The sequence below is a fragment of the Pleurodeles waltl genome, chromosome 4_2 (assembly GCF_031143425.1).
Source record: "Pleurodeles waltl isolate 20211129_DDA chromosome 4_2, aPleWal1.hap1.20221129, whole genome shotgun sequence".
Classification (NCBI taxonomy): domain Eukaryota; kingdom Metazoa; phylum Chordata; class Amphibia; order Caudata; family Salamandridae; genus Pleurodeles; species Pleurodeles waltl.
The window spans coordinates 108,361,675-108,387,966 of NC_090443.1; the positions used below are offsets into that span (position 1 = coordinate 108,361,675).

General features: G+C 44.9%; 1 protein-coding gene across 2 annotated transcripts in view; it reads left to right on the top strand.

The window, feature by feature from the left end:
* The window catches only part of SENP1 (SUMO specific peptidase 1), a 163,777-nt gene that overhangs the window by 52,893 nt on the left and 84,592 nt on the right, over window positions 1-26,292 (top strand). For both annotated transcript variants that reach the window (XM_069230872.1, XM_069230873.1), the window contains exons 8-9: window positions 7,449-7,705; window positions 9,199-9,250. In XM_069230872.1, coding sequence (XP_069086973.1) covers window positions 7,449-7,705; window positions 9,199-9,250 — 309 coding nt within the window. The remainder of the gene's footprint in view (window positions 1-7,448; window positions 7,706-9,198; window positions 9,251-26,292) is intronic.

Consider the following 26,292-nt stretch of genomic DNA (forward strand, 5'->3'; position numbering starts at 1 on the left):
TTGCGGGGGGCTTGCAGGGTTCTTTAAAGCTGCTGGAAACAAAGTTGCAGCTTTTCTTGGAGCAGGTCCGCTGTCCTCGGGAGTTTCTTGTCTTTTCGAAGCAGGGGCAGTCCTCAGAGGATGTCGAGGTCGCTGGTCCCTTCGGAAGGCGTCGCTGGAGCAGGATCTTTGGAAGGCAGGAGACAGGCCGGTGAGTTTCTGGAGCCAAGGCAGTTGTCGTCTTCTGGTCTTCCTCTGCAGGGGTTTTTCAGCTAGGCAGTCCTTCTTCTTGTAGTTGCAGGAATCTAATTTTCTAGGGTTCAGGGTAGCCCTTAAATACTAAATTTAAGGGCGTGTTTAGGTCTGGGGGGTTAGTAGCCAATGGCTACTAGCCCTGAGGGTGGGTACACCCTCTTTGTGCCTCCTCCCAAGGGGAGGGGGTCACAATCCTAACCCTATTGGGGGAATCCTCCATCTGCAAGATGGAGGATTTCTAAAAGTTAGAGTCACCTCAGCTCAGGACACCTTAGGGGCTGTCCTGACTGGCCAGTGACTCCTCCTTGTTATTCTCATTATTTTCTCCGGCCTTGCCGCCAAAAGTGGGGCCTGGCCGGAGGGGGCGGGCAACTCCACTAGCTGGAGTGTCCTGCTGGGTTGGCACAAAGGAGGTGAGCCTTTGAGGCTCACCGCCAGGTGTGACAATTCCTGCCTGGGAGAGGTGTTAGCATCTCCACCCAGTGCAGGCTTTGTTACTGGCCTCAGAGTGACAAAGGCACTCTCCCCATGGGGCCAGCAACATGTCTCGGTTTGTGGCAGGCTGCTAAAACTAGTCAGCCTACACAGATAGTCGGTTAAGTTTCAGGGGGCACCTCTAAGGTGCCCTCTGTGGTGTATTTTACAATAAAATGTACACTGGCATCAGTGTGCATTTATTGTGCTGAGAAGTTTGATACCAAACTTCCCAGTTTTCAGTGTAGCCACTATGGTGCTGTGGAGTTCGTGTTTGACAGACTCCCAGACCATATACTCTTATGGCTACCCTGCACTTACAATGTCCAAGGTTTTGTTTAGACACTGTAGGGGTACCATGCTCATGCACTGGTACCCTCACCTATGGTATAGTGCACCCTGCCTTAGGGCTGTAAGGCCTGCTAGAGGGGTGTCTTACCTATACTGCATAGGCAGTGAGAGGCTGGCATGGCACCCTGAGGGGAGTGCCATGTCGACTTACTCGTTTTGTCCTCACTAGCACACACAAGCTGGTAAGCAGTGTGTCTGTGCTGAGTGAGAGGTCTCCAGGGTGGCATAAGACATGCTGCAGCCCTTAGAGACCTTCCCTGGCATCAGGGCCCTTGGTACTAGAAGTACCAGTTACAAGGGACTTATCTGGATGCCAGGGTCTGCCAATTGTGGATACAAAAGTACAGGTTAGGGAAAGAACACTGGTGCTGGGGCCTGGTTAGCAGGCCTCAGCACACTTTCAATTGTAAACATAGCATCAGCAAAGGCAAAAAGTCAGGGGGCAACCATGCCAAGGAGGCATTTCCTTACAACAGGGAAATGTGTGCCCCTCTGACTGTCAGATGTGGATTGTTCCTGTTTAAGTACAGAGGGGTGTGCCTATGTGAGTGCATGGCAAAGGGCGTGCCTGTGCGAACAAAGGGTGAAATGCACACCTGTGTGAGTGAGTTTCCTGTGTTACTGTGCAATTAGTGAAGTGCTGAATGTGAATGCATGGTGAGGATTGTCTGTATGAGTGTAGGGTGAGTGATGTGTATTGTGAGTGTAGGGGAGCGAGCTTGTGTATATTTAGATTGAGAGTTGCATTGTGTGATTGTACAATATCAGTGTTTTTGCATGATTGCCGGGTGTGAGTGGTGTGCCTATGTGAGTGTATAGTGAGCCAGAAGTGTAGGGTGAAAGCTATTACCATTTGAGTGTATAGTGAACAGTACATTTATTTGAGTTCATAGTAGAAGGTGTGCCTGTGTGAGTGCAGAATGAGGAGTGTGACCTTGGGTATGAATAGAAAATGTGTGGTCTGTGAGTATAAAGTAAGAGTTGTTCCTGGCTGATTTCATGGTATATGAAATTAAGATAAAGAGGTGTGAGTGCAGGCTGCAGTACATAAGTCAAACCTATTGGTTGTGTCTGTGCTTGTTTTTCAATGCTTTGTTTTAGTTTTCAGGTGTACATTGATTGACTCATGATCACCGGGGGGGGGGGGTCTTGAGAAATGCATGCTTTCAATTTGTCCAAACTGTAATACCATATTCCTATGGGAAGACGGTCATAAAGTGTGTAACCTGGATTTACTGATAAATCTGGGTACTGGGCGTGTAAAAGATTCCACTGTGGAAAAAAACAATAGGCACTATGCTATGCTGTAATGGTGCAGTGAGTCTTCACCGAGTCAAAGCAAGGGGCATTTAAGGAAGATTTTAACGAGGCCACAGAGACTGATGGAGAGGTTATTACACAATCCAGTTTAATTGATTTGTACGAAGGGGGTCGGAGTCTTTACTCTTTCCAAGATGCAGACTATGACCATCAAATTAATTTTGCCAGAACTCCCACACAAGTCTATCCTGCCTGTGACTTGTGCAAAATAACATGTTTTGACACCACTAGATATTAATGAACACACTAGGCTTGTATTTGAGGGGATTGATTGCAAAACAGCCTCGACTTCAGGACATAATCCGGACTTCAATTTCGACCCCCCAAAAATACTGAATTCATGAGGACCTTAGCTCTTGAAAGACCATGTTGACCCAAAGAACTTTGGCTCTGGATAGGAGTACAGTAAACCATAAGTTTAGTTTATGACAAGGAACCCTATCAAAATTATGAATTTGAAAAGAGAATTGGCACCAAAAATGGAAGTGGAAATGCTCTGCTATACATAGCAATGATGAAGATAAAGAAGTGGGTGGGCACAAATGTAGGATTCGCATTAACTCAGTGAACAGGAGTTTGTTAACTGAACACCAGAAAAGTAACTTAGAACACCTACAGATAACCCAGCAGAAAAATAAAAGAATGCTGCCTTTTGAGACGGTACTATGTGTATATTTCATAGCGAAAAAATCAAACATTACAGTGCATAAAAAATAAAGTGTATTTCCTTTGATGTAGTTAGTGGTGGTTCAGCCACAGTCTGCAGTGACTTCTATGCAAACTGATTCTGAGCATCAAGGCGTAGAACAGGCACAGGAGGGTAAGGAACAGAGTGCTGCTTAGAATAAGTATCAGGTAAGTCTTACAGAATAGGATCAGTTGGATACATATCCTTTTAAAGCCTCACCACATGATGCTATCTTGTATCATTAATTTATCCAATGGGAAGCCTTCGCTACTGGGGCAGCTAGGCAAGTGTAAGAGTATGATGATGATTTCATCAAAGAAGTATTGTCAAGGGTGAAACAAAACCTAAGCAATACCTAATAAAATCTATCTTAATAACTCAGAATGTCAAAGTCTTGTTAAAACGAGGGCAGTTAAACAGAGTGGAATGAATATTTCAAGCTGCCCGACAGGACCCAAGGTACATCAATAGTCGCATTTTGCCAAATTCAGTTTAGGTGAACCTGGCTATTTAATGAGCATTTGTAGAGATGCAAGGAGATAGCCCTCTTCCTGGCACGAAGAGGAAGAGGGTATATGGTGTAGGGAAAAGAGTAGCAATTGGAACTGCTTTGGAGTGGCACATGGCAAATTCACAGGCACTGTTGAGTTGCTAAGATAGACATCAATGAGAAGAAGTGGAAGAGATTTTCCTACATATTTCAAAGCAATATTGTAAAAAGGCGCAGGATATCATACAGGAGGAGAACATGAGTAATGTAGGAATAAGAGGTGTATTAGATATAGCCGATCAATACATGTATGCTGCTTTATAGGAAAGTCTGCCTCAGGATTTAGGTGTCTCATTCAGGGGCTTTAAAACCTTTTTGGGTATGCATTTTATGGCGAGCATTTATTTGGGCCAAAGTTTGAGGACGTTCTGGAAAAATTAAAATGGATACTGAAACTTCCAAATCCAGTCAGGCAGCATTACTTTTGATACAAGAAAAATCAAACACGCATTAAGTGGTGCCACTTTACCAGACACTGCAACCTCGTGCAGTGATGACATTGATTAAACTGTTGGGAATAAAGTTAACAAGCATTGCATTGGTTCCAAGTGCACACTTAAAACGCCTCTTGTACAACAAGGTGGACCTTGTCTGTGGTCTCTAGAGACCAGGACCTGGGAAGATCTAGTATTGTTTAGAAGCAGAGCACATCAGTGGTGTAATAAGAGCATGTATTACAGAGCAGACCATCTGTAGATCCTTAGCCACAAGTGAACATAGCCACCAATCCCTCTCTACTGGGGTGACCACCCATGGCGCACAAAGATTGAGGCCAGGCTACTCATCAATGTGTAGGAGTTAACAACAGTGGAACTAGGGCTTAAGGCATTTTAAGAAAGTGTTTTATCACAAAGTAGCGTTGATGTACACAGACATTCCAGTCATGTTTTGTTTTCAAGAAGCAGGGAGGCTCTCATTCACTTCAGTAGTCCAAGATGTCAGTATTAATTTGTCATTTCCTCAAATATATCTTCAGACAGATTATCTACCTGGAGTAAGCAACTAATTTGTTGGTCATTAGAGTAGAAATCAGTAGGAGATTTGCAAATGGCAAATCAACACGCATGCTTGTGATAAATTATTCCTAATGTGGGGAATCCCATTGCTGTTCTGAAAAACATATGCCAAAACTGCATCTTCAAAGCTGCACCCTCAGTCAATGGTGAATTCTTTGTCGACACTTTGGTAATAGATGTTTGCCTACCCTCTTTCCCAACTACCAATGCTATCAGGCACCAGTTACAAAGTTGCTGATTGCCCAAACATGGGCTTATCAGTTAGGTTTTTCACTGTTGTTGGAAGTTCATCAAGCTGCCACATCTGGCCAACTTGTTGAAAGAAGAGAGGCACATTTTACATCTTAAATCAAAGATAATGAAATCTTAAAGTTTGGTTAGCAACACATTTTCCTAAGATGCTTTCACTATCCTTCCGTAAAATAGGCAACCAACTACAAGAGCATTTTATGCTGCATAGTGGAGATGGTTTGCACACTTATGTGACAATTTATCAAAACCATTTTAAAGCATTTGTGCAATATATCATTAAATAACTTTCAACTTTACAGGAGTTAAGATTGGCTTACACATTAATTTGAGTACTCTTGGTGGCAGTTGTCTCGTACCTATGAAATGGAAAACGTGCTTTTATTTTATAATACCAGTTATTAAGGCTTTTATGGAACGTCTAAAGAAAATAATGCCACTGTAGATACTTTACAACACTTTTCTAGAACTTAAACATTGATTTCATTTGCTTGATGTGGCCACTGTGTGAACTCTGCAACGATGGACTTGAAAGGTAGTGGTTTAGTAGAAGTAACTTATGTGCCCTAAGTTTTCTCTATTGAGGGGTTATGATTAGTGTCCCACAAGAACAGGGTAGTGCTACGTACACATCAACCCTTATTAAACTAATGGTGGATTTGCCTTTGTAGCTCCAAACATTTTTAACTAACTCAGAAAATTGACGAAGAGGTCTTTTTACTCACCCGCGCACACCCACACAGTGTTACTGTTGAAGGCAGTTTTTTGTTCTCTCTCTCACAACTACATAAGTCTCCAAGGGAGGTATTTCAATATGGATTGTAAGGGGCATTCATATTTGTTAAAAGCTAAACAAACACTAAGGGACGCCACAGGCTAGCTCTACATATAAAAATGGGTGCACAGTGACCTTTCTGGCGAACATTCAAATAACTGACCAACGTAAAGTAGCTACATGGATAGCTATTCACACATTTACTTGCAAAGTTTTGTGTAGCTACTCGGGCAAAGGGGCGCAAGTCACTCAGAATGTTTTGATGTCTTTATTTAATATTACCCAAACGACTTTTGTAATCTACTGTTTTAGAGAAGGAGGCTACTTCTTTGTAGTCTGTGCATTGCATGTGATTTACAAGAAAACATGCTGGAAACAAGAATCGGTAGTTGCCAATAACTATCTATTTGTAGCTTGTAGTGCTGGTGATTCACTTATGATCCTTCTCCCTCCCTAAATACAGAAAAGTAGTACTGGGGTGATTACAATAATAATTATGTAAATTGACTTCAAAATTTATGAAGCAGACCAGTATCAGACATTTTCCAATTAAATGGTGGAAAAATGAATTTCCGTGGTTGAGTCTGTTTCGTGGTGAATTGTGGGGCTCAGGAGACTTCCTCATGATTTATTCGTACATAACCAACACCAAAACAGACTTTGGCCCTCATTTGGATGGGTTTGATAATTTCCAATATGTGTACTACCTCCCTCACCCATACATATCAGAATTATACGTTTTGTAGTTTTTATCGCAGCTGGTACAAATATAGTGCAATAAAAATATTCTTTGCTAAATTTTGGCAGGTTTAAAAAACACAATTTAAATGGAGGAAAATGCCTAGAAATTAGCAGAACATGAAGATTTTGCTTGTGACAAGTGACTGGTTTGGGAGTAATTGGAAATCCTTGGGAGTCAAATAGCTCCAAACTAAAATAATAAGAGACAAAAGATGGGGTTAAAAATCAGAAAAGGTACCTCTGTAGAAAGGCATAAGGTTATTGGTAACAATTTGGGTAAGCTGTAATTAAGTTTACGGGAAGTGTTAAGTTTAGAAAGCAAAATGTTGAGTTAAGGAAATAGAAAACTTAAGTGAATATGCCCCACATAAAAAGAAAATAAGAGGTTTACCTCCAATCTTGAGCTTTTGAAAACATCAATGATGAAAATAGGAAACCAAGACAAAGCGCCTCTGTTTAGAATCGGAGATTAACCATCTAAGATTTTTTTCTTTACAACGTACAGGCACAGAAAATGGTTAAGCACAGTACACAAATACACAACTTGAGTAAGGATGAAGTTGGCCAGTATTAGGATCTACATCTCATGGTTTCACAACCAGCAACCTAAGCATTAGACCAGGTGTTACTCCTCATACTAGTTATTCTGTTTTTTGGGAAGCAAAGATAGCATCCCTTGATCCACATTCCTGTGTGTGCTGTCTTGTGTCTGCATAAGTTTAAACATGTTTAGTGGTGGCTACTTTTCATGTAAAAAGTTTTAATGCAATGTGGCTTGGTGTTCTAGCTTAAGCTAATTAACTTGTTGGCATGCATTTAGGGTTTCACACACTGTGAAAGTGAAAATGAGAGTTAATGAGATGGAAGCTTTCTTCCATTGTAGACATTGATGTTCTGGTGACAACCTCCACGGAAATTAAAGTGGTCATACCCTCTTTTGGAGAAGCTTTCTCCTGTCATGACGTGTAATGGCCATCCTTTATTTGGTACTCTATGTGGTCATTCCATACTAGTAAACTTATGGCCTTCTATTTATGTTTTCATGTTCAGGCCGAGAGGCATGGATTCCAGTACCCACCTATCCACACCAGCAGTATCTACAACAAGAACAAAACCAGTTGAAGCTTGCACAGTGGCTGTCGAACCTGCTGCTAGTTTTGCACAAACTTGTATACCTCAGCAAACTATGGTACCTTTCCCTTTGAGCACTTACACATCAAGTGACCACTCCTCGTCAGTATCACAGCTCTCAGTTGCGACTCTGAGACATTCAGATAATGTAATCAGTCTTGATTCACAATCTGAAGGTATGTGCTAAACAAGATTTTATATTTATATTGTTACTAGGCTGTTTGTGACAGGTTGCAGTATGTAAACCAATGTTATTTATTTTGAAGTGGTTTAATTGCCAGAAACCTTCCATGTCACTGTTCTGGACACATACTCAGAATATCACTCTCCCTGGTAAAGCGTGCATTCCTCTTGGGGTTTCACATTCTCCTGCATGGAATACAGTATGGATGCGCATGTTTATTGTTTCATTTGGTTCTATTAAGAAAAGTGTCTGAGAATACTCAAGTGTCTCCTATTTAATTTAGAGTTGAAGACCTCAAAGACCCTATGACACCCAACAATGTAAAAGCTCCAACATCCTGTTCCATTTTGTTTAATTTGTTCCTCCATCACATGAGAATCTTTGAAGATGAGGGATTACGTCAAGCACTACACTGAGATTTGAAAATTGTTTTTCGTTGGTTTGTTGAGTTTTAAATAATGTTTTCCACTTTTTTTTTTTTTTTTGTGGAAACATTGCTTTGCTTCTCTGTAATGGGATCAATTTCATTATTCAGTCTTTTTTTCATTTTCATTTCTTTCAACACATAGCTTACTCAACCCCAGGAAATATGAATGAATGTTCAAATTGGTGAGCTATTTTTATGGAACCCTCTCCTAAGATCCACTCACCATATGATGCCACTCAGGAGTATTGTAGCTTGGAAGCTCTTGTCTCCTCCAACGCCCCACCAACCCATTCTCTGGGAAGCTACTGCACAACCACAGCTGTTGGGTCACCACCTCAGTGGCTAGCATGACTCATTCATCACAGTCCGTGACAAACAACTTGTAGGTTAACAAATGCTAGGCCCTCTGTAGCTGCCTTGGTGCACTGACGCCTGTCACATCGTTTCAGCCCTACAAACTTTTGTAATGATACTATTGATGTCGACTTTGTAACTTAGGTAATGATGAAGTGCCTGCCCCATCTCCATTGCCTCTGTACCTGCGTAGGCATAAATTGAAAGACTTTTGAAAATGGGCAACTACTAAGATGTAATTTCTTAATAAAACGGTCAGTACTCCTAAACAAGTGTTTTGAAAAGTTGTCGGTGACAAATACATGGCTGCACGCTTGAAAAGTTGTTCTTTCAAGACACCGTACCTCAAGCATTGCCAGAGATACAGGGCTGGATTTTTTTTTCTTTTTTAGTGTCTAAAACAGCACCCACTTCAGTGAGATCCAGTTCTAGACAATATCCATTGATTTTTGTTAATTGTCCAAGGAAATAATGTAGTATGCTGACGGGTATGCTACTGATATATCTGAATGTGGAGTACATGATCAGGGTCGTTTTTCACCTGTCATGCTTATGATCAATAAAATGTGTCCCACGTTCATTTCTTATAATAATAATAATTGGACTGTTGCTTTAACTATGCTGATATAATTTGCATAAATGTATGGTGGCAAATAAGAGCTGCTAAATACTAAATTATTATTATTATTATTTTTTACATTTAGGATCAGAATCCATCATAGACATTGATGACGATGTAAAATCTGAACCACCAAAGTAAGTTATTTAAGGAAGAGATGCAACAATTCTTATCATTACTTTCTCCTAATATTTTTGTGGACACTGGTGAAACTTTTAGCAGTTACAAAGACGCTGTTTCGAAGTCTACAAGATATGGCAGCTGCTCTCTGCCGTTCTTTGTGAAGAAAGTAAAGAAAAATAGATTGCAAGTTGCAGTGATTTGTACATTTCCTGATTAATAATTCAGAGGTGACACATAGACAAATAATCTTAGTGATTGTGTCTCTATTGCACACAACAAACGGCCTACACAGAGACTGAGGCACGGGCAAATAGGAGATTTGGATTTTTATGATCAATTCTGAAAAGTCAGAGGCATTTCATTAGAAAAATAAAAGTTTTTAAATATTTTTCACGATATAAACATGCGTACCCTACCTTTAGATCCAGAGATTCTCCAAATTGCTGGAAATGTTCTTGTAATCTTGTACTGCTTTCTCCCACTGGAAAATAATTTTCCATGTGAAGACTTCTTCAACATCTATTTGAATGGTGGCTTTGCAAGGTCTTTGCCACAATTTTACAATCCCATATCTCCATGTGATCTACCTTTCAAAGTGCATAGGGGTGTAAGAAAGGGAGTAGCCTCTGCATTTTCCATACCGGCCCATCTTGCAGAATTTTCTGGAGTTCCAACAACATTAGTTACTTCACCAAACATGATTTTTTTGTTGTTGTTTTTTTGTTTTTTTGTTAAACAGGCCAGGTAACCCTTCTAATAAATTCAAGAATGAGTGTGCTTTCTTCATGACTGTAGGAAACTGGGTTCTGGTTGCAAAAGACCATCCCACCTCCCCCCCCTCCCCCCATACATACTTTTTGCCAGTTTTTGCTGCAAGAGGTTTTTGCTGCAACTTTGACTTAAGTGCACTGGGTTGCTGCTAACTAGGTCCCCAGCCCCACTGTTCCTTCCCCAAGCAAGACACCTGGTCATTTGATCCACCTCTGTAAATCTCTAGTAAATGGCAGGGGTTCGAAAGAGTATACCCCAAGAGCTACAGCACAGCTTGTGCCACTCTGAGGGACCCATCACCAAACTCATACAGACTGCCACTAGAGGTTGCATGAGAAAGTGCTCCAAAAGGTGAAAACATGACATGGCACATACTTGTATGTCATGTCACCTAAAACTACCTGTAATACTTGTAAGTCACCCCTACAGCAGGCCTTACAGCCTTAAGGCAGGGCACATTATATTACAGCTGAGGGCATACCTGCATGAGGAAAAATGTGATGTGTTTGTTGATTCCTCAACATAGTAAGTGAACATGGAAACCAATTTAAATAACATGCGCTGGACACTGGTCAGTACAAGTTCCTCAGCTACATGATGGCTTCACTGAAAATAGGGATGTTTGGTATCAAACAACTCGTATTAATAAACCCTCACAGATTCCAGTCATGAATTTATTAATACATGCACCCAGAGAGCACCTTAGAGGTGCCCTTGAAAGCCTACCAACTGCTGGTGGGCTGACTGACTAGTTTCCACCAATGTGCCACCAACACACGCGTTTCTGACCCCCTAAGGGTGAGAGCCTTTGCTCGTTCGGGCGGTCAGGAATGAAGTCTACTTTGGCAAGGGTGTTAGCACCCAACAGGATGACCTGCACATCTCCATTTCACAGCAGGAAGGCTTCAAAGAAGCCCACCACCCTTAGTATGCAGATCTGCTTCCCTCAGAAGGGAGATGCTGACCTCATTTATCAGGGCCCATTTGACACCTGGACAGTCAGGAAAATTAGCTATGCAGGAGGCACGTTGCATTTGTAGGCTGGACACACCTCTGGAGTGATCAGTCTGAAATGAACACAGCCTTGGGAATTCCACCATCTTGTCTGTGGTGGAATTAGCAATTCTGGGACATGGTGATGCCCACTTCCCTAAGGCAGTGGTCACCTAAGGGGCGTAGTGACCCCATGGATAAGTAGCCCATTAGCTACTACCATTCACTTCCCTTAATACCCTGAAAATGAGTATTTAGGGAACCGCCTGATACCAGGACCTTAGATTCCTGCTGACGTATGAGGAAGAAGGGCACACAAGAGTCTCAAAAGCAAAGACTGAGGAAGAAGCAACTAACTTGGCACCAGCTCTGCCGGCCTGCCTGCTCTTACCACAGAATTGCACCAAAGCGGTCTTGTCCTGCAAGCTGTTGTGCCTCCAAATGCCTAGAAGGACTGACTGCCTTCAAGAAAGACCAAGGGACTCCTGTGGAGCAGCGGAGCCGCTTCCCTGCATCCTTCAGGACCCCCCAGAGACATGAGGACTCTGGAAACCTGACACCTAAAGGAACCACTGCACCTGTGCCACCTAGCCCGAGCTGAAGTGGGCCAGTGGTGCAAGTGTGGTCCCCCAGCCCTCCAGAGACAAAGCCCACCTTTGACTTGCCTAATTTGGACTCACCAACGCCCCCTGCAGTCTCTGTTTGAGGCCCCCTCAACTGTGACTGCTTCCGGTGTCAAAAATCAGACTCCTCATGATACACCTGCACCCATCGCCCAGTAGGCAGGAACACACAGACTGAGCAATGACATACAGACAGGCATGAGGGCACAGACAAGAGGCAAGGACACACAGATTGGAGGCATGAAACAGACAGCATCTATGAGAAAGCAAAGTCTGGAGTTAGTAAGGAGAAGACCGGAAACCTACACAAAACATACTTGTAAAGGGAACAGATTTAAAAGGGAGCAAGCCAGACAAGTGTTTACCTAGTACCATCAGACTGGAGCCAATAATGTGCCAGAAAGAAAAAAATTGTTGGCAGGCACACAACATCTGTTCCCCAGGATCTAAAACCACAGTCTTGTATCTGTCAGAGCCTCACAAACCCTACTCTGGGGCTAGTTAAGAACACACCTTTTTTAAGAGCACTAGATCACAATGCAGTAACAGTTCACTTCTCCGAGAACCCTTTGTCCCTCTAATCAGTCGTTGACACTGCACAGGGCTCCGCAGGGCATAGGATAAGATTACACCTATGATTATAATACTTTCCTCAACTTCATCCCACTTATTTTCAGGGCCAAAAATGGAAGTACTGCCGAGAGCGGGCTTACATTCCCCCACCTGCTAAAAAAAAAAAAGTAACATAATTTGGTGTCAGAATCCTTTGAATGTGTGCCTCACTTACTGCCTGTAAGGAAATGCCTCCTTGGCATGGTTACCCCCTGACTTTTTGCCTTTGCTGATGCTATGTTTTGAATTGAAAGTGTGCTGAGGCCTGCTAACCAGGCCCCAGCACCAGTGTTCTTTCCCTAACCTGTACTTTTGTATCCACAATTGGCACACCCTGGCATCCAGATAAGTCCCTTGTAAATGGTACCCCTGGTACCAAGGGCCCTGATGCCAAGGAAGGTCTCTAAGGGCTGTAGCATGTCTTATGCCACCCTGGAGACCCCTCACTCAGCACAGACACACTGCTTACCAGCTTGTGTGTGCTGGTGAGAACAAAATGAGTAAGTCGACATGGCACTCCCCTCAGGGTGCCATGCCAGCCTCTCACTGCCTATGCAAGTATAGATAAGTCACCCCTCTAGCAGGCCTTACAGCCCTAAGGCAGGGTGCACTATACCATAGGTGAGGGCACCAGTGCATGAGCACTGTACCCCTACAGTGTCTAAGCAAAACCTTAGACATTGTAAGTGCAGGGTAGCCATAAGAGTATATGGTCTGGGAGTCTGTTTTACACGAACTCCACAGCACCATAATGGCTACACTGAAAACTGGGAAGTTTGGTATCAAACTTCTCAGCACAATAAATGCACACTGATGCCAGTGTACATTTTATTGTAAAATGCACCACAGAGGGCACCTTAGAGGTGCCCCCTGAAACCTTAACCGACTATCTGTGTAGGCTGACTGGTTCCAGCAGCCTGCCACAACCGAGACATGTTGCTGGCCCTATGGGGAGAGTGCCTTTGTCACTCTGAGGCCAGTAACAAAGCCTGCACTGGGTGGAGATGCTAACACCTCCCCCAGGCAGGAGCTGTCACACCTGGCGGTGAGCCTCAAAGGCTCACCCCTTTGTGCCAGCACCGCAGGACACTCCAGCTAGTGGAGTTGCCCGCCCCCTCCGGCCACGGCCCCCACTTTTGGCGGCAAGGCCGGAGAAAATAATGAGAAAAACAAGGAGTCGTCACTGGCCAGTCAGGACAGCCCCTAAGGTGTCCTGAGCTGAAGTGACTCTAACTTTTAGAAATCCTCCATATTGCAGATGGAGGATTCCCCCAATAGGATTAGGGATGTGCCCCCCTCCCCTTGGGAGGAGGCACAAAGAGGGTGTACCCACCCTCAGGGCTAGTAGCCATTGGCTACTAACCCCCCAGACCTAAACACGCCCTTAAATTTAGTATTTAAGGGCTTCCCTGAACCTAAGAATTTAGATTCCTGCAACTAACAAGAAGAAGAGGACTGCTGAGCTGTAAAACCCCTGCAGAGGAAGAACAGAAGACACCAACTGCTTTGGCCCCAGACTTACCGGCCTGTCTCCTGCCTTCCAAAGAAACCTGCTCCAGCGACGCTTTCCAAGGGACCAGCGACCTCTGAAACCTCTGAGGACTGCCCTGCTTCAAGAAAGACAAGAAACTCCCGAGGACAGCGGCACTGCTCCAAAAGAACTGCAACTTTGTTTCAAGGAGCAGATTTAAAGACCCCTGCAACTCCCCGCAAGAAGCGTGAGACTTGCAACAGTGCACCCGGCGACCCCGACTCGACTGGTGGAGAACCAACACCTCAGGGAGGACCCTCCGGCGACTCCGAGACCGTGAGTAACCAAAGTTGTCTCCCCTGAGCCCCCACAGCGATGCCTGCAGAGGGAATCCCGAGGCTCCCCCTGACCGCGACTGCCTGAACTCCATTTCCCGACGGCTGGAAAAGACCCTGCACCCGCAGCCCCCAGCACCTAAAGGAACGGAACTCCTGTGCAGGAGTGACCCCCAGGAGGCCCTCTCCGTTGCCCAGGTGGTGGCTACCCCGAGGAGCCCCCCCTTGCCTGCCTGCAACGCTGAAGAGATCCCTTGATCTCTCATTGAAAACCATTGTAAACCCGACGCGTGTTTGCACACTGCACCCGGCTGCCCCCGCGCTGCTGAGGGTGTACTTTTTGTGCTGACTTGTGTGTCCCCCGGTGCCCTACAAAACCCCCCTGGTCTGCCCTCCGAAGACGCGGGTACTTACTTACCTGCTGGCAGACTGGAACCGGGGCACCCCCTTCTCTCCATTGAAGCCTATGTGTTTTGGGCACCTCTTTGACCTTTGCACCTGACCGGCCCTGAGCTGCTGGTGTGATAACTTTGGGGTTGCTCTGAACCCCCAACGGTGGGCTACCTTGGACCAAAAACTGAGACCTGTAAGTGACTTACTTACCTGTTAAAACTAATATTACTTTACCTCCCCCAGGAACTGTGAAAATTGCACTGTGTCCACTTTTAAAACAGCTATTTGTGTTTTATGTGAAAAGTATATATGCTACTGTAATGATTCAAAGTTCCTAACGTACTTACCTGCAATACCTTTCAAATGAGATATTACATGTAGAATTTGAACCTGTGGTTCTTAAAATAAACTAAGAAAATATATTTGTCTACAGAAAAACCTATTGACCTGGAATTGTCTTTGAGTGTGTGTTCCTCATTTATTGCCTGTGGGTGTACAACAAATGCTTAACACTACTCCTTTGATAAGCCTACTGCTCGACCACACTACCACAAAATAGAGCATTAGTATTATCTCTTTTTGCCACTATCTTACCTCTAAGGGGAACCCTTGGAGTCTGTGCATGCTATTCCTTACTTTGAAATAGCACATACAGAGCCAACTTCCTACACTGCCTTTGTGTGTGCAATACTTCATTAGCACTAGTCGGATATGCCTAACTGCTTGTCCACACTACCACAACAGAGAGCATTTGGCGTGTCATTTGTGTCGTTCTCTGGGGTTTGCTCTTTTTGGTCCACTATATAAAGAGCGAGCTTCCTACAATGACTTCAAGACTTTTTCATATCTTGATGTAAAGGAGGCCCCTGACCATGCCATAGTCTATGCAGTGTTACAGTACATTGACACAAGAAACTTTATAGGTTGTGTGCGCAAGCACTTTAACCTATTGTAAGTGTTGTGGGCTTTTAACCACACCCATATCATGCCATTCACTTTCACTCGTTCGTGGGCTTGCCATTCAAAGATCACTTGACGTCATTGGTAAATGCTTTACGTTTGTGCCGCCTCAAACCTGTTTTTGTCATGCATGGCAGACTGTCCCCGATACAAGAATTATTGCATGATCGCTGATATACTTCAGCGTGAGCAAACTATTTTTTTTCTTCTTTTGTCTCTCCCCTTCCTGCTGCATGGCACTCACAGTGCGAACAGGTACAACAGCGTGAACTTGATTGGTGGTGTTTGTTCACAGTTACTGTAGGAAGTTGGCTCTGTATGTGCTATTTCAAAGTAAGGAATAGCATGCACAGAGTCCAAGGGTTCCCCTTAGAGGTAAAATAGTGGTAAAAATAGATAATACTAATGCTCTATTTTGTGGTAGTGTGGTCGAGCAGTAGGCTTATCCAAGGAGTAGTGTTAAGCATTTGTTGTACATACACATAGACAATAAATGAGGTACACACACTCAGAGACAAATCCAGCCAATAGGTTTTGTTATAGAAAAATATCTTTTCTTAGTTTATTTTAAGAACCACAGGTTCAAATTCTACATGTAATATCTCATTCGAAAGGTATTGCAGGTAAGTACTTTAGGAACTTTAAATCATAAAAATTGCATGTATACTTTTCAAGTTATTGACAAATAGCTGTTTTAAAAGTGGACACTTAGTGCAATTTTCACAGTTCCTGGGGGAGGTAAGTTTTTGTTAGTTTTACCAGGTAAGTAAGACACTTACAGGGTTCAGTTCTTGGTCCAAGGTAGCCCACCGTTGGGGGTTCAGAGCAACCCCAAAGTCACCACACCAGCAGCTCAGGGCCGGTCAGGTGCAGAGTTCAAAGTGGTGCCCAAAACACATAGGCTAGAATGGAGAGAAGGGGGTGCCCCGGTTCCGGTCTGCTTGCAGGTAAGTACCCGCGTCTTCGGAGGGCAGACCAGGGGGGTTTTGTAGGGCACCGGGGGGGACACAAGCCCACACAGAAATTTCACCCTCAGCAGCGCGGGGGCGGCCGGGTGCAGTGTAGAAACAAGCGTCGGGTTTGTAATGGAAGTCAATGGGAGATCTAGAGATCTCTTCAGCGCTGCAGGCAGGTAAGGGGGGGGTTCCTCGGGGAAACCTCCACTTGGTCAAGGGAGAGGGACTCCTGGGGGTCACTCCTCCAGTGAAAGTCCGGTCCTTCAGGTCCTGGGGGCTGCGGGTGCAGGGTCTCTCCCAGGTGTCGGGACTTAGGATTCAAAGAGTCGCGGTCAGGGGAAGCCTCGGGATTCCCTCTGCAGGCGGCACTGTGGGGGCTCAGGGGGGACAGGTTTTTGTACTCACAGTCTTAGAGTAGTCCTGGGGTCCCTCCTGAGGTGTTGGATCGCCACCAGCCGAGTCGGGGTCGCCGGGTGCAGTGTTGCAAGTCTCACGCTTCTTGCGGGGAGCTTGCAGGGTTCTTTAAAGCTGCTGGAAACAAAGTTGCAGCTTTTCTTGGAGCAGGTCCGCTGTCCTCGGGAGTTTCTTGTCTTTTCGAAGCAGGGGCAGTCCTCAGAGGATGTCGAGGTCGCTGGTCCCTTTGGAAGGCGTCGCTGGAGCAGGATCTTTGGAAGGCAGGAGACAGGCCGGTGAGTTTCTGGAGCCAAGGCAGTTGTCGTCTTCTGGTCTTCCTCTGCAGGGGTTTTTCAGCTAGGCAGTCCTTCTTCTTGTAGTTGCAGGAATCTAATTCTCTAGGGTTCAGGGTAGCCCTTAAATACTAAATTTAAGGGCGTGTTTAGGTCTGGGGGGTTAGTAGCCAATGGCTACTAGCCCTGAGGGTGGGTACACCCTCTTTGTGCCTCCTCCCAAGGGGAGGGGGTCACAATCCTAACCCTATTGGGGGAATCCTCCATCTGCAAGATGGAGGATCTCTAAAAGTCAGAGTCACTTCAGCTCAGGACACCTTAGGGGCTGTCCTGACTGGCCAGTGACTCCTCCTTGTGGCTTTCTTTGTTCCCTCCAGCCTTGCCGCCAAAAGTGGGGGCCGTGGCCGGAGGGGGCGGGCAACTCCACTAAGCTGGAGTGCCCTGCTGGGCTGTGACAAAGGGGTGAGCCTTTGAGGCTCACCGCCAGGTGTCACAGCTCCTGCCTGGGGGAGGTGTTAGCATCTCCACCCAGTGCAGGCTTTGTTACTGGCCTCAGAGTGACAAAGGCACTCTCCCCATGGGGCCAGCAACATGTCTCTGGTGTGGCAGGCTGCTGGAACTAGTCAGCCTACACAGACAGTCGGTTAAGTTTCAGGGGGCACCTCTAAGGTGCCCTCTGTGGTGTATTTTACAATAAAATGTACACTGGCATCAGTGTGCATTTATTGTGCTGAGAAGTTTGATACCAAACTTCCCAGTTTTCAGTGTAGCCATTATGGTGCTGTGGAGTTTGTGTAAAACAGACTCCCAGACCATATACTCTTATGGCTACCCTGCACTTACAATGTCTAAGGTGTTGTTTAGACACTGTAGGGGTACCATGCTCATGCACTGGTACCCTCACCTATGGTATAGTGCACCCTGCCTTAGGGCTGTAAGGCCTGCTAGAGGGGTGTCTTACCTATACTGCATAGGCAGTGAGAGGCTGGCATGGCACCCTGAGGGGAGTGCCATGTCGACTTACTCATTTTGTTCTCACTAGCACACACAGGCTTGTAAGCAGTGTGTCTGTGCTGAGTGAGGGGTCTCTAGGGTGGCATAAGACATGCTGCAGCCCTTAGAGACCTTCCTTGGCATCAGGGCCCTTGGTACTAGAAGTACCAGTTACAAGGGACTTATCTGAATGCCAGGGTGTGCCAATTGTGGATACAATGGTACATTTTAGGTGAAAGAACACTGGTGCTGGGGCCTGGTTAGCAGGGTCCCAGCACACTTCTCAGTCAAGTCAGCATCAGTATCAGGCAAAAAGTGGGGGGTAACTGCAACAGGGAGCCATTTCTTTACAGTTACCCAATGCGAGTCATTTCTTGTGGCTCTCCCCTTAAAACACTTAAAATTGGTAAATGCTTAAAGTAAAACAGAAATCTAAAGCGAAAGCGGCTGCGGCTCTCCCGGCACAGCGGGAGAGCCGATACTACAATATTCACTGCACTCGGGAAACTTGACTCGTAATGCTTTGCACGGCATTACTTTTACAAAACATTTTAGTTCATAACTCAACCTGTGGTGGTCCTAGGACAATGGGACCACCAGCAAAACGTTTGCATAACTTGCTCTTTCTGTCTACTTCATATTTGGCCCCAGAATAATAACTCCACCCACTATTCAGTGTTTTTTAAGTGCTCTCATGGCTGGAACATTTGTTTTACAGCTGGGAGTACTTTGTGTTTTAAGGGCCCTGTTTGTAATATCATTGCTATGGGCCTGCTATCCCTGAAAACGTATAGTGTTGCATTATTTAAAGCCATTTTTTATGGTTATGTTCGGTAGAGGTTAACTATATAGTTACATTACCACGTTTCTTACAAATGCTATTTTCATTGTGGTGTCCTCTAGGGGATGTTCTAAGAATTACAGTCACATCAACATACTAAAATATTTGTGTCAAATGGAAACTTGCTCAATAATGCTTTGCAGGGCATTACTTTTACAAAATATGTTTGCTCACAACTCAGTCTGTGGTGGTCCTTGGACAATGGGACCAACACCAAAATGTTCGCACAACCTGCTCTTTCTGTCTAAATCATCTCTGGTCCCAACACAATGTTAGTGGGGGACTCCAAATGAATGAATGAGTGGTGGTAGGAGTTATCTTTTTAAGCTCTCTCATACCTCAAACTTTTGTTTTAGAGTTGAGAGAAATTATGTGTTCGATGGCATCTGTCGCTGTAGATACGCATGTTTTGCAATAGCTCGCCATCTGGTGTTGGGCCGGAGTGTTACAAGTTGTTTTTCTTCGAAGAAGTCTTTCGAGTCACGGGACCGAGTGACTCCTCCTTTTGTCTCCATTGCGCATGGGCGTCGACTCCATCTTCGATTGTTTTTTTTCCGCCATCGGGTTCGGACGTGTTCCTGTCGCTCCGAGTTTCGGAACGGAAAATTAGCTAATTTCGGAAGATTTTCGTCGGTATTGTTGCGTTCGGGATCGGCGTACTTAGATTCCACACCGCATCGAAGATCGAAGAGCTCCGGTGCCCTTCGGGGTAGTTTTTCGATCCCCCGTCGGGGCCTGGTCGGCCCGACCGCGTGCTGAAGAACGCCGATGGAACGGACCCCGTTCCGTTTCTGCCCCAAATGCCACAATAAATACCCCTATTCAGACCAACACTTGGTCTGTAACCTGTGCCTGTCACCTGAGCACAGTGAAGACACCTGTGAGGCCTGTCGTGCGTTCCGGTCCCGAAAGACACTCCGAGACCGTCGAGCCAGAAGCCTTCAGATGGCGTCCGTGCCGACAGCCCACCAAGAGTTCGAGGAGCAGGAAGAGGAAGGTACCTTCTCCATCCAAGAATCGGACTCCGAAGGATTCGACGATACACAAACCGTGAGTAAGACGTCGAAAACCACACAGAGAAAGATTTACAAGGCCCAGGGGACGCCACTGCCATCAGGCCATGGCTCCACCCATAAATTCGGTGACCGACCGTCGGCACCGAAAAAGGCCCAAACAGTGCCGAGGTCGTCCGACTCCGGTCGAGACACCGGCACGCAGCCTTCTCGGGACCGAGAAAGTGCTGGAGACAAGCCTCGACACCGAGATGCCGGTGTGGACACGGCTCGATGCCGAGACAGCGGCACCGAAGAAGATCGACGCCGAGAGGTTTCGGCCCCGAAAAAGAAAAAAGTCACCTCGGAGCCGAAAAAACACGCAGACAGGGTTTCGATGCCGAAACAAACTGCAAGCGACCCAGCTTCAGGCTCTTATACAGAAGAGCACTCGCTAACCTCCCAAATGCAAAAGCATAGGTTTGAGGAAGAGCTACAAGCAACTGATGTGGACCATACGCAAAAGCGTATCTTCATACAGCAGGGGACAGGAAAAATAAGCACCCTTCCCCCCATTAGAAGAAAGAGAAGGTTGGAGTTCCAAACTGAACAGACACCACAACCAAAAGTGGTGAAAAGAGTTACCCCACCACCCTCTCCTCCGCCCGTGATTAACATCTCACCAGCACGAACTCCATCACACTCCCCAGCTCACACCACCATAAGCCAGGGTGACCAAGATCAAGACGCATGGGACCTATACGACGCCCCAGTGTCAGATAACAGTCCGGAGGCATACCCTACAAAGCCATCTCCACCAGAAGACAGCACCGCGTATTCTCAAGTGGTGGCTAGAGCAGCACAATTTCACAACGTAAGCCTCCACTCAGAACAGGTCGAGGATGATTTTTTATTCAACACACTCTCCTCCACCCACAGCTCATACCAGAGCCTGCCTATGCTCCCTGGTATGCTCCGGCACGCGAAAGAAATCTTTAAGGAGCCGGTCAAAAGTAGGGCAATCACACCAAGGGTGGAAAAAAAGTATAAGGCGCCTCGTACAGACCCGGTTTTCATCACTACACAGCTGCCACCAGACTCTGTCGTTGTAGGAGCAGCTAGGAAAAGGGCCAACTCTCACACATCTGGAGATGCACCACCCCCAGATAAAGAAAGCCGCAAGTTCGATGCAGCTGGTAAAAGAGTCGCAGCACAAGCTGCAAACCAGTGGCGCATCGCGAACTCCCAGGCACTACTTGCGCGCTATGACAGAGCCCACTGGGACGAGATGCAACATCTCATTGAACATCTGCCCAAGGACTTACAAAATAGGGCAAAACAAGTGGTTGAGGAGGGACAGACCATTTCCAACAACCAGATCCGCTCCTCCATGGACGCTGCAGATACAGCTGCACGGACAATTAATACATCTGTAACTATCAGAAGGCATGCATGGCTCCGAACGTCTGGATTTAAACCAGAGATTCAACAAGCAGTTCTCAATATGCCTTTTAATGAAAAAGAACTGTTCGGTCCAGAAGTGGACACAGCGATTGAGAAACTCAAAAAAGATACGGACACTGCCAAAGCCATGGGCGCACTCTACTCCCCGCAGAGCAGAGGGAATTACAGCACATTCCGTAAAACGGCCTTTCGAGGGGGGTTTCGGGGTCAGAGCACACAAGCCAGCACCTCACAAGCAACACCGTCCAGTTACCAGGGACAGTATAGATGAGGTTTTCGGGGACAATATAGAGGAGGGCAATTCCCTAGAAATAGAGGAAGATTTCAGAGCCCCAAAACCCCTACTACTAAACAGTGACTCACATGTCACTCACCCCCTCCACACAACACCAGTGGGAGGAAGAATAAGTCATTATTACAAAGCATGGGAGGAAATCACTACAGACACTTGGGTTCTAGCAATTATCCAACATGGTTATTGCATAGAATTTCTACAATTCCCTCCAAACATACCACCAAAAGCACAAAATTTGACAACACACCATTCCAATCTCCTGGAGATAGAAGTGCAGGCACTATTGCAAAAGAATGCAATCGAATTAGTGCCAAACACACAAATAAACACAGGAGTTTACTCACTGTACTTTCTGATACCAAAGAAGGACAAAACGCTGAGACCAATCCTAGACCTCAGAGTAGTGAACACTTTCATCAAATCAGACCACTTTCACATGGTCACACTACAAGAAGTATTGCCATTGCTAAAACTACACGACTACATGGCAACTTTAGACCTCAAGGATGCTTATTTCCATATACCAATACACCCATCGCACAGGAAATACCTAAGGTTTGTATTCAAAGGAATACATTACCAATTCAAGGTACTGCCTTTCGGATTAACAACCGCACCAAGAGTCTTTACCAAATGCCTAGCTGTAGTCGCTGCACACATAAGAAGGCAGCAAATACATGTGTTCCCATATCTAGACGACTGGCTAATCAAGGCCCATTCGTTATTACAGTGCTCAAATCACACAAATCATATCATACAAACCCTCTTCAAACTAGGGTTCACCGTCAATTTCACAAAATCCAAAATTCTGCCGCGCAAGGTACAACAATACCTGGGAGCCATAATAGACACATCAAAAGGAGTAGCCACTCCAAGTCCACAAAGAATTCGAAATTTCAACACCATCATACAACGCATGTATCCAACACAAAGGATACACGCAAAGAGGGTACTACAACTCCTAGGCATGATGTCTTCATGCATAGCCATTGTCCCAAACGCAAGACTGCACATGAGGCCCTTACAACAGTGCCTAGCATCACAATGGTCACAAGCACAGGGTCACCTTATAGATCTGGTGTTAATAGACCGCCAAACTTACCTCTCGCTTCTGTGGTGGAACAACATAAATTTAAACAAAGGGCGGCCTTTCCAAGACCCAGTGCCACAATACTTAATAACAACAGATGCTTCCATGACAGGGTGGGGAGCACACCTCGATCAACACAGCATACAAGGACAATGGAACGTACATCAAACAAAACTGCATATAAATCACCTAGAACTTCTAGCAGTTTTTCAAGCACTAAAAGCTTTCCAACCAATAATAGTTCACAAATACATTCTCGTCAAAACAGACAACATGACAACAATGTATTATCTAAACAAGCAGGGGGGGACGCACTCCACGCAGTTAAGCCTGCTAGCACAAAAGATTTGGCGTTGGGCAATTCACAACCAAATTCGCCTAATAGCACAATTTATACCAGGGATCCAAAATCAACTCGCAGACAATCTCTCTCGAGATCACCAACAGGTCCACGAATGGGAAATTCACCCCCAAATTCTGAACACTTATTTCAAACTCTGGGGAACACCTCAGATAGACTTGTTTGCGACAAGGGAGAACGCAAAATGCCAAAACTTCGCATCCAGATACCCACACGAACAATCCCAAGGCAATGCCCTACGGATGAACTGGTCAGGGATATTTGCTTACGCTTTTCCTCCTCTCCCTCTCCTTCCTTACCTGGTAAACAAACTCAGTCAAAACAAACTCAAACTCATATTGATAGCACCAACTTGGGCAAGGCAACCCTGGTACACAACGCTGCTAGACCTATCAGTAGTACCCTGCATCAAATTGCCCAACAGGCCAGATCTGTTGACACAGCACAACCAAAAGATCAGACACCCAGATCCAGCATCGCTGAATCTAGCAATCTGGCTCCTGAAATCCTAGAATTCGGGCACTTACAACTTACCCAAGAATGTATGGAAGTCATAAAACAAGCCAGAAGGCCATCCACCAGGCACTGCTATGCAAGTAAATGGAAGAGGTTTGTTTGCTACTGCCATATTAATCAAATACAACCATTACACACAACTCCAGAACATGTAGTGGGTTACTTGCTTCACTTACAAAAATCTAACCTGGCTTTCTCTTCCATTAAAATACACCTTGCAGCAATATCTGCATACCTGCAGACTACCTATTCAACTTCCCTATATAAGATACCAGTCATTAAAGCATTCATGGAGGGCCTTAGGAGAATTATACCACCAAGAACACCACCTGTTCCTTCATGGAACCTAAATGTTGTCCTAACTAGACTCATGGGTCCACCTTTTGAACCCATGCACTCCTGCGACATACAGTTCCTAACCTGGAAGGTGGCATTTCTCATCGCCATTACTTCCCTAAGAAGAGTAAGCGAGATTCAGGCGTTTACAATACAGGAACCTTTTATACAACTACACAAGAATAAGGTCATCCTAAGGACCAATCCTAAATTTTTGCCAAAGGTTATTTCACCGTTCCATCTAAATCAAACAGTGGAACTTCCAGTGTTCTTTCCACAGCCAGATACCGTAGCTGAAAGGGCACTACATACATTAGATGTCAAAAGAGCATTGATGTATTACATTGACAGAACAAAAAACATCAGAAAGACTAAACAACTATTTATTGCATTTCAAAAACCTCATGCAGGAAACCCAATATCAAAACAAGGTATAGCCAGATGGATAGTTAAATGCATCCAAATCTGCTACCTTAAAGCTAAACGACAGCTGCCCATTACACCAAGGGCACACTCAACCAGAAAGAAAGGTGCTACCATGGCCTTTCTAGGAAACATCCCAATGCAAGAAATATGTAAGGCAGCCACATGGTCTACGCCTCACACATTCACCAAGCACTACTGTGTAGACGTGTTATCCGCACAACAAGCCACAGTAGGTCAAGCCGTATTAAGAACATTATTTCAGACTACTTCCACTCCTACAGGCTGATCCACCGCTTTTGGGGAGATAACTGCTTACTAGTCTATGCAAAACATGCGTATCTACAGCGACAGATGCCATCGAACTGAAAATGTCACTTACCCAGTGTACGTCTGTTCGTGGCATCAGTCGCAGTAGATTCGCATGTGCCCACCCGCCTCCCCGGGAGCCTGTAGCAGTTTGGAAGTTACCTTCAATTATTTATATATGTATCATCTCAACCTTTAATAGGTGCATACTTAGTCACTCCATTGCATGGGCACTATTACTACAATTCAACTCCTACCTCACCCTCTGCGGGGAAAAACAATCGAAGATGGAGTCGACGCCCATGCGCAATGGAGACAAAAGGAGGAGTCACTCGGTCCCGTGACTCGAAAGACTTCTTCGAAGAAAAACAACTTGTAACACTCCGGCCCAACACCAGATGGCGAGCTATTGCAAAACATGCGAATCTACTGCGACTGATGCCACGAACAGATGTACACTGGGTAAGTGACATTTTCATTTATGGGCCTGGTTTGTAATAATCAATACAATAAACCTGTTACCCTTGAAAATGTGTAATGCACTATACTCTCAAGGGGTTAAGTATATGGTTACACTGCATTACTTTCACCTGCTTAGGTGGAGCACACAAGCGCTCTGACATATTGTAATCTATCTGTGGGCTTTTAACCACGCCCACCGCATACCCATCACTATCCATGGTTCATGGGCTTGGCATTCAAAAATCCTTTATCATTGGCTAATGCTTTACGTTTGTCCCTCCGTGGGGCACTTTTGCACCGCCTTGACCATCGACCCTGTTACATGGATAATTGCACGTTTGCCAATACTTTGACTGCGAGCAAACCTTTTCCTTTTGTATCTCTCCTTTTCGCTAACGGTGGCCGTGGTGCTTTGTATTGGCTTGCCTATGTCAATTGTGTTACTTTTCATTTTCAATTTATATGGCAAGAAAAGTCCAGTTTAGGAATTTACAACACTAATAACTCTAACTTGAGCAAACACGAGCCCCATTGCATTGCAAATGCTTGTTCTTTCATGGGGTTATGCCCTTTAGCGGCTGATAATATGGTTACATGACAATGTTTCTTACAAATTACATTTTTGTTATGGTGTTTTAAGCATTACAGTCAAATGCCAAAAATTTATTTTTAAAGGTTAATATGATAGTTGTATATATTTTAATCTCTCCTTATTACAGTTATGACCATGATACAGGCCAACTTAACATTCTTATTACATTATGACTGTTTGAACACTCTTGATATGTTTCGTTGACCCTTCTAGTTTATTTCTCTTCTGTGGCTGTCTTGTGTCTTTTTTGGAGCATTGTGTTAGCCAGCCAGCAAATCTAATGGTAGGGTGGTGAAAGTGGCATTCTATTGGAATTAGCATGGCAGATTTCAGTTAGGATGCCAAATAGAAAAAAACATTTTTTGCTGCAGATAGTGGAAGAAGGCAAATAGAAGTCCTTTTTTATAGGCAGGGCCACTGGAATTGTATGGCAAGAAAGACCTAATTATGAGGTAGGGTTGACCAATTTATGTGGCAAGAAAAGTCCAATTATGAATTTACAATGCCAGTTGCTCAAACTCATGAAAATGTGAGACCTATTGCATTGAAAATGCTTGTTTTGAAGTGTTAATCATTAATTTG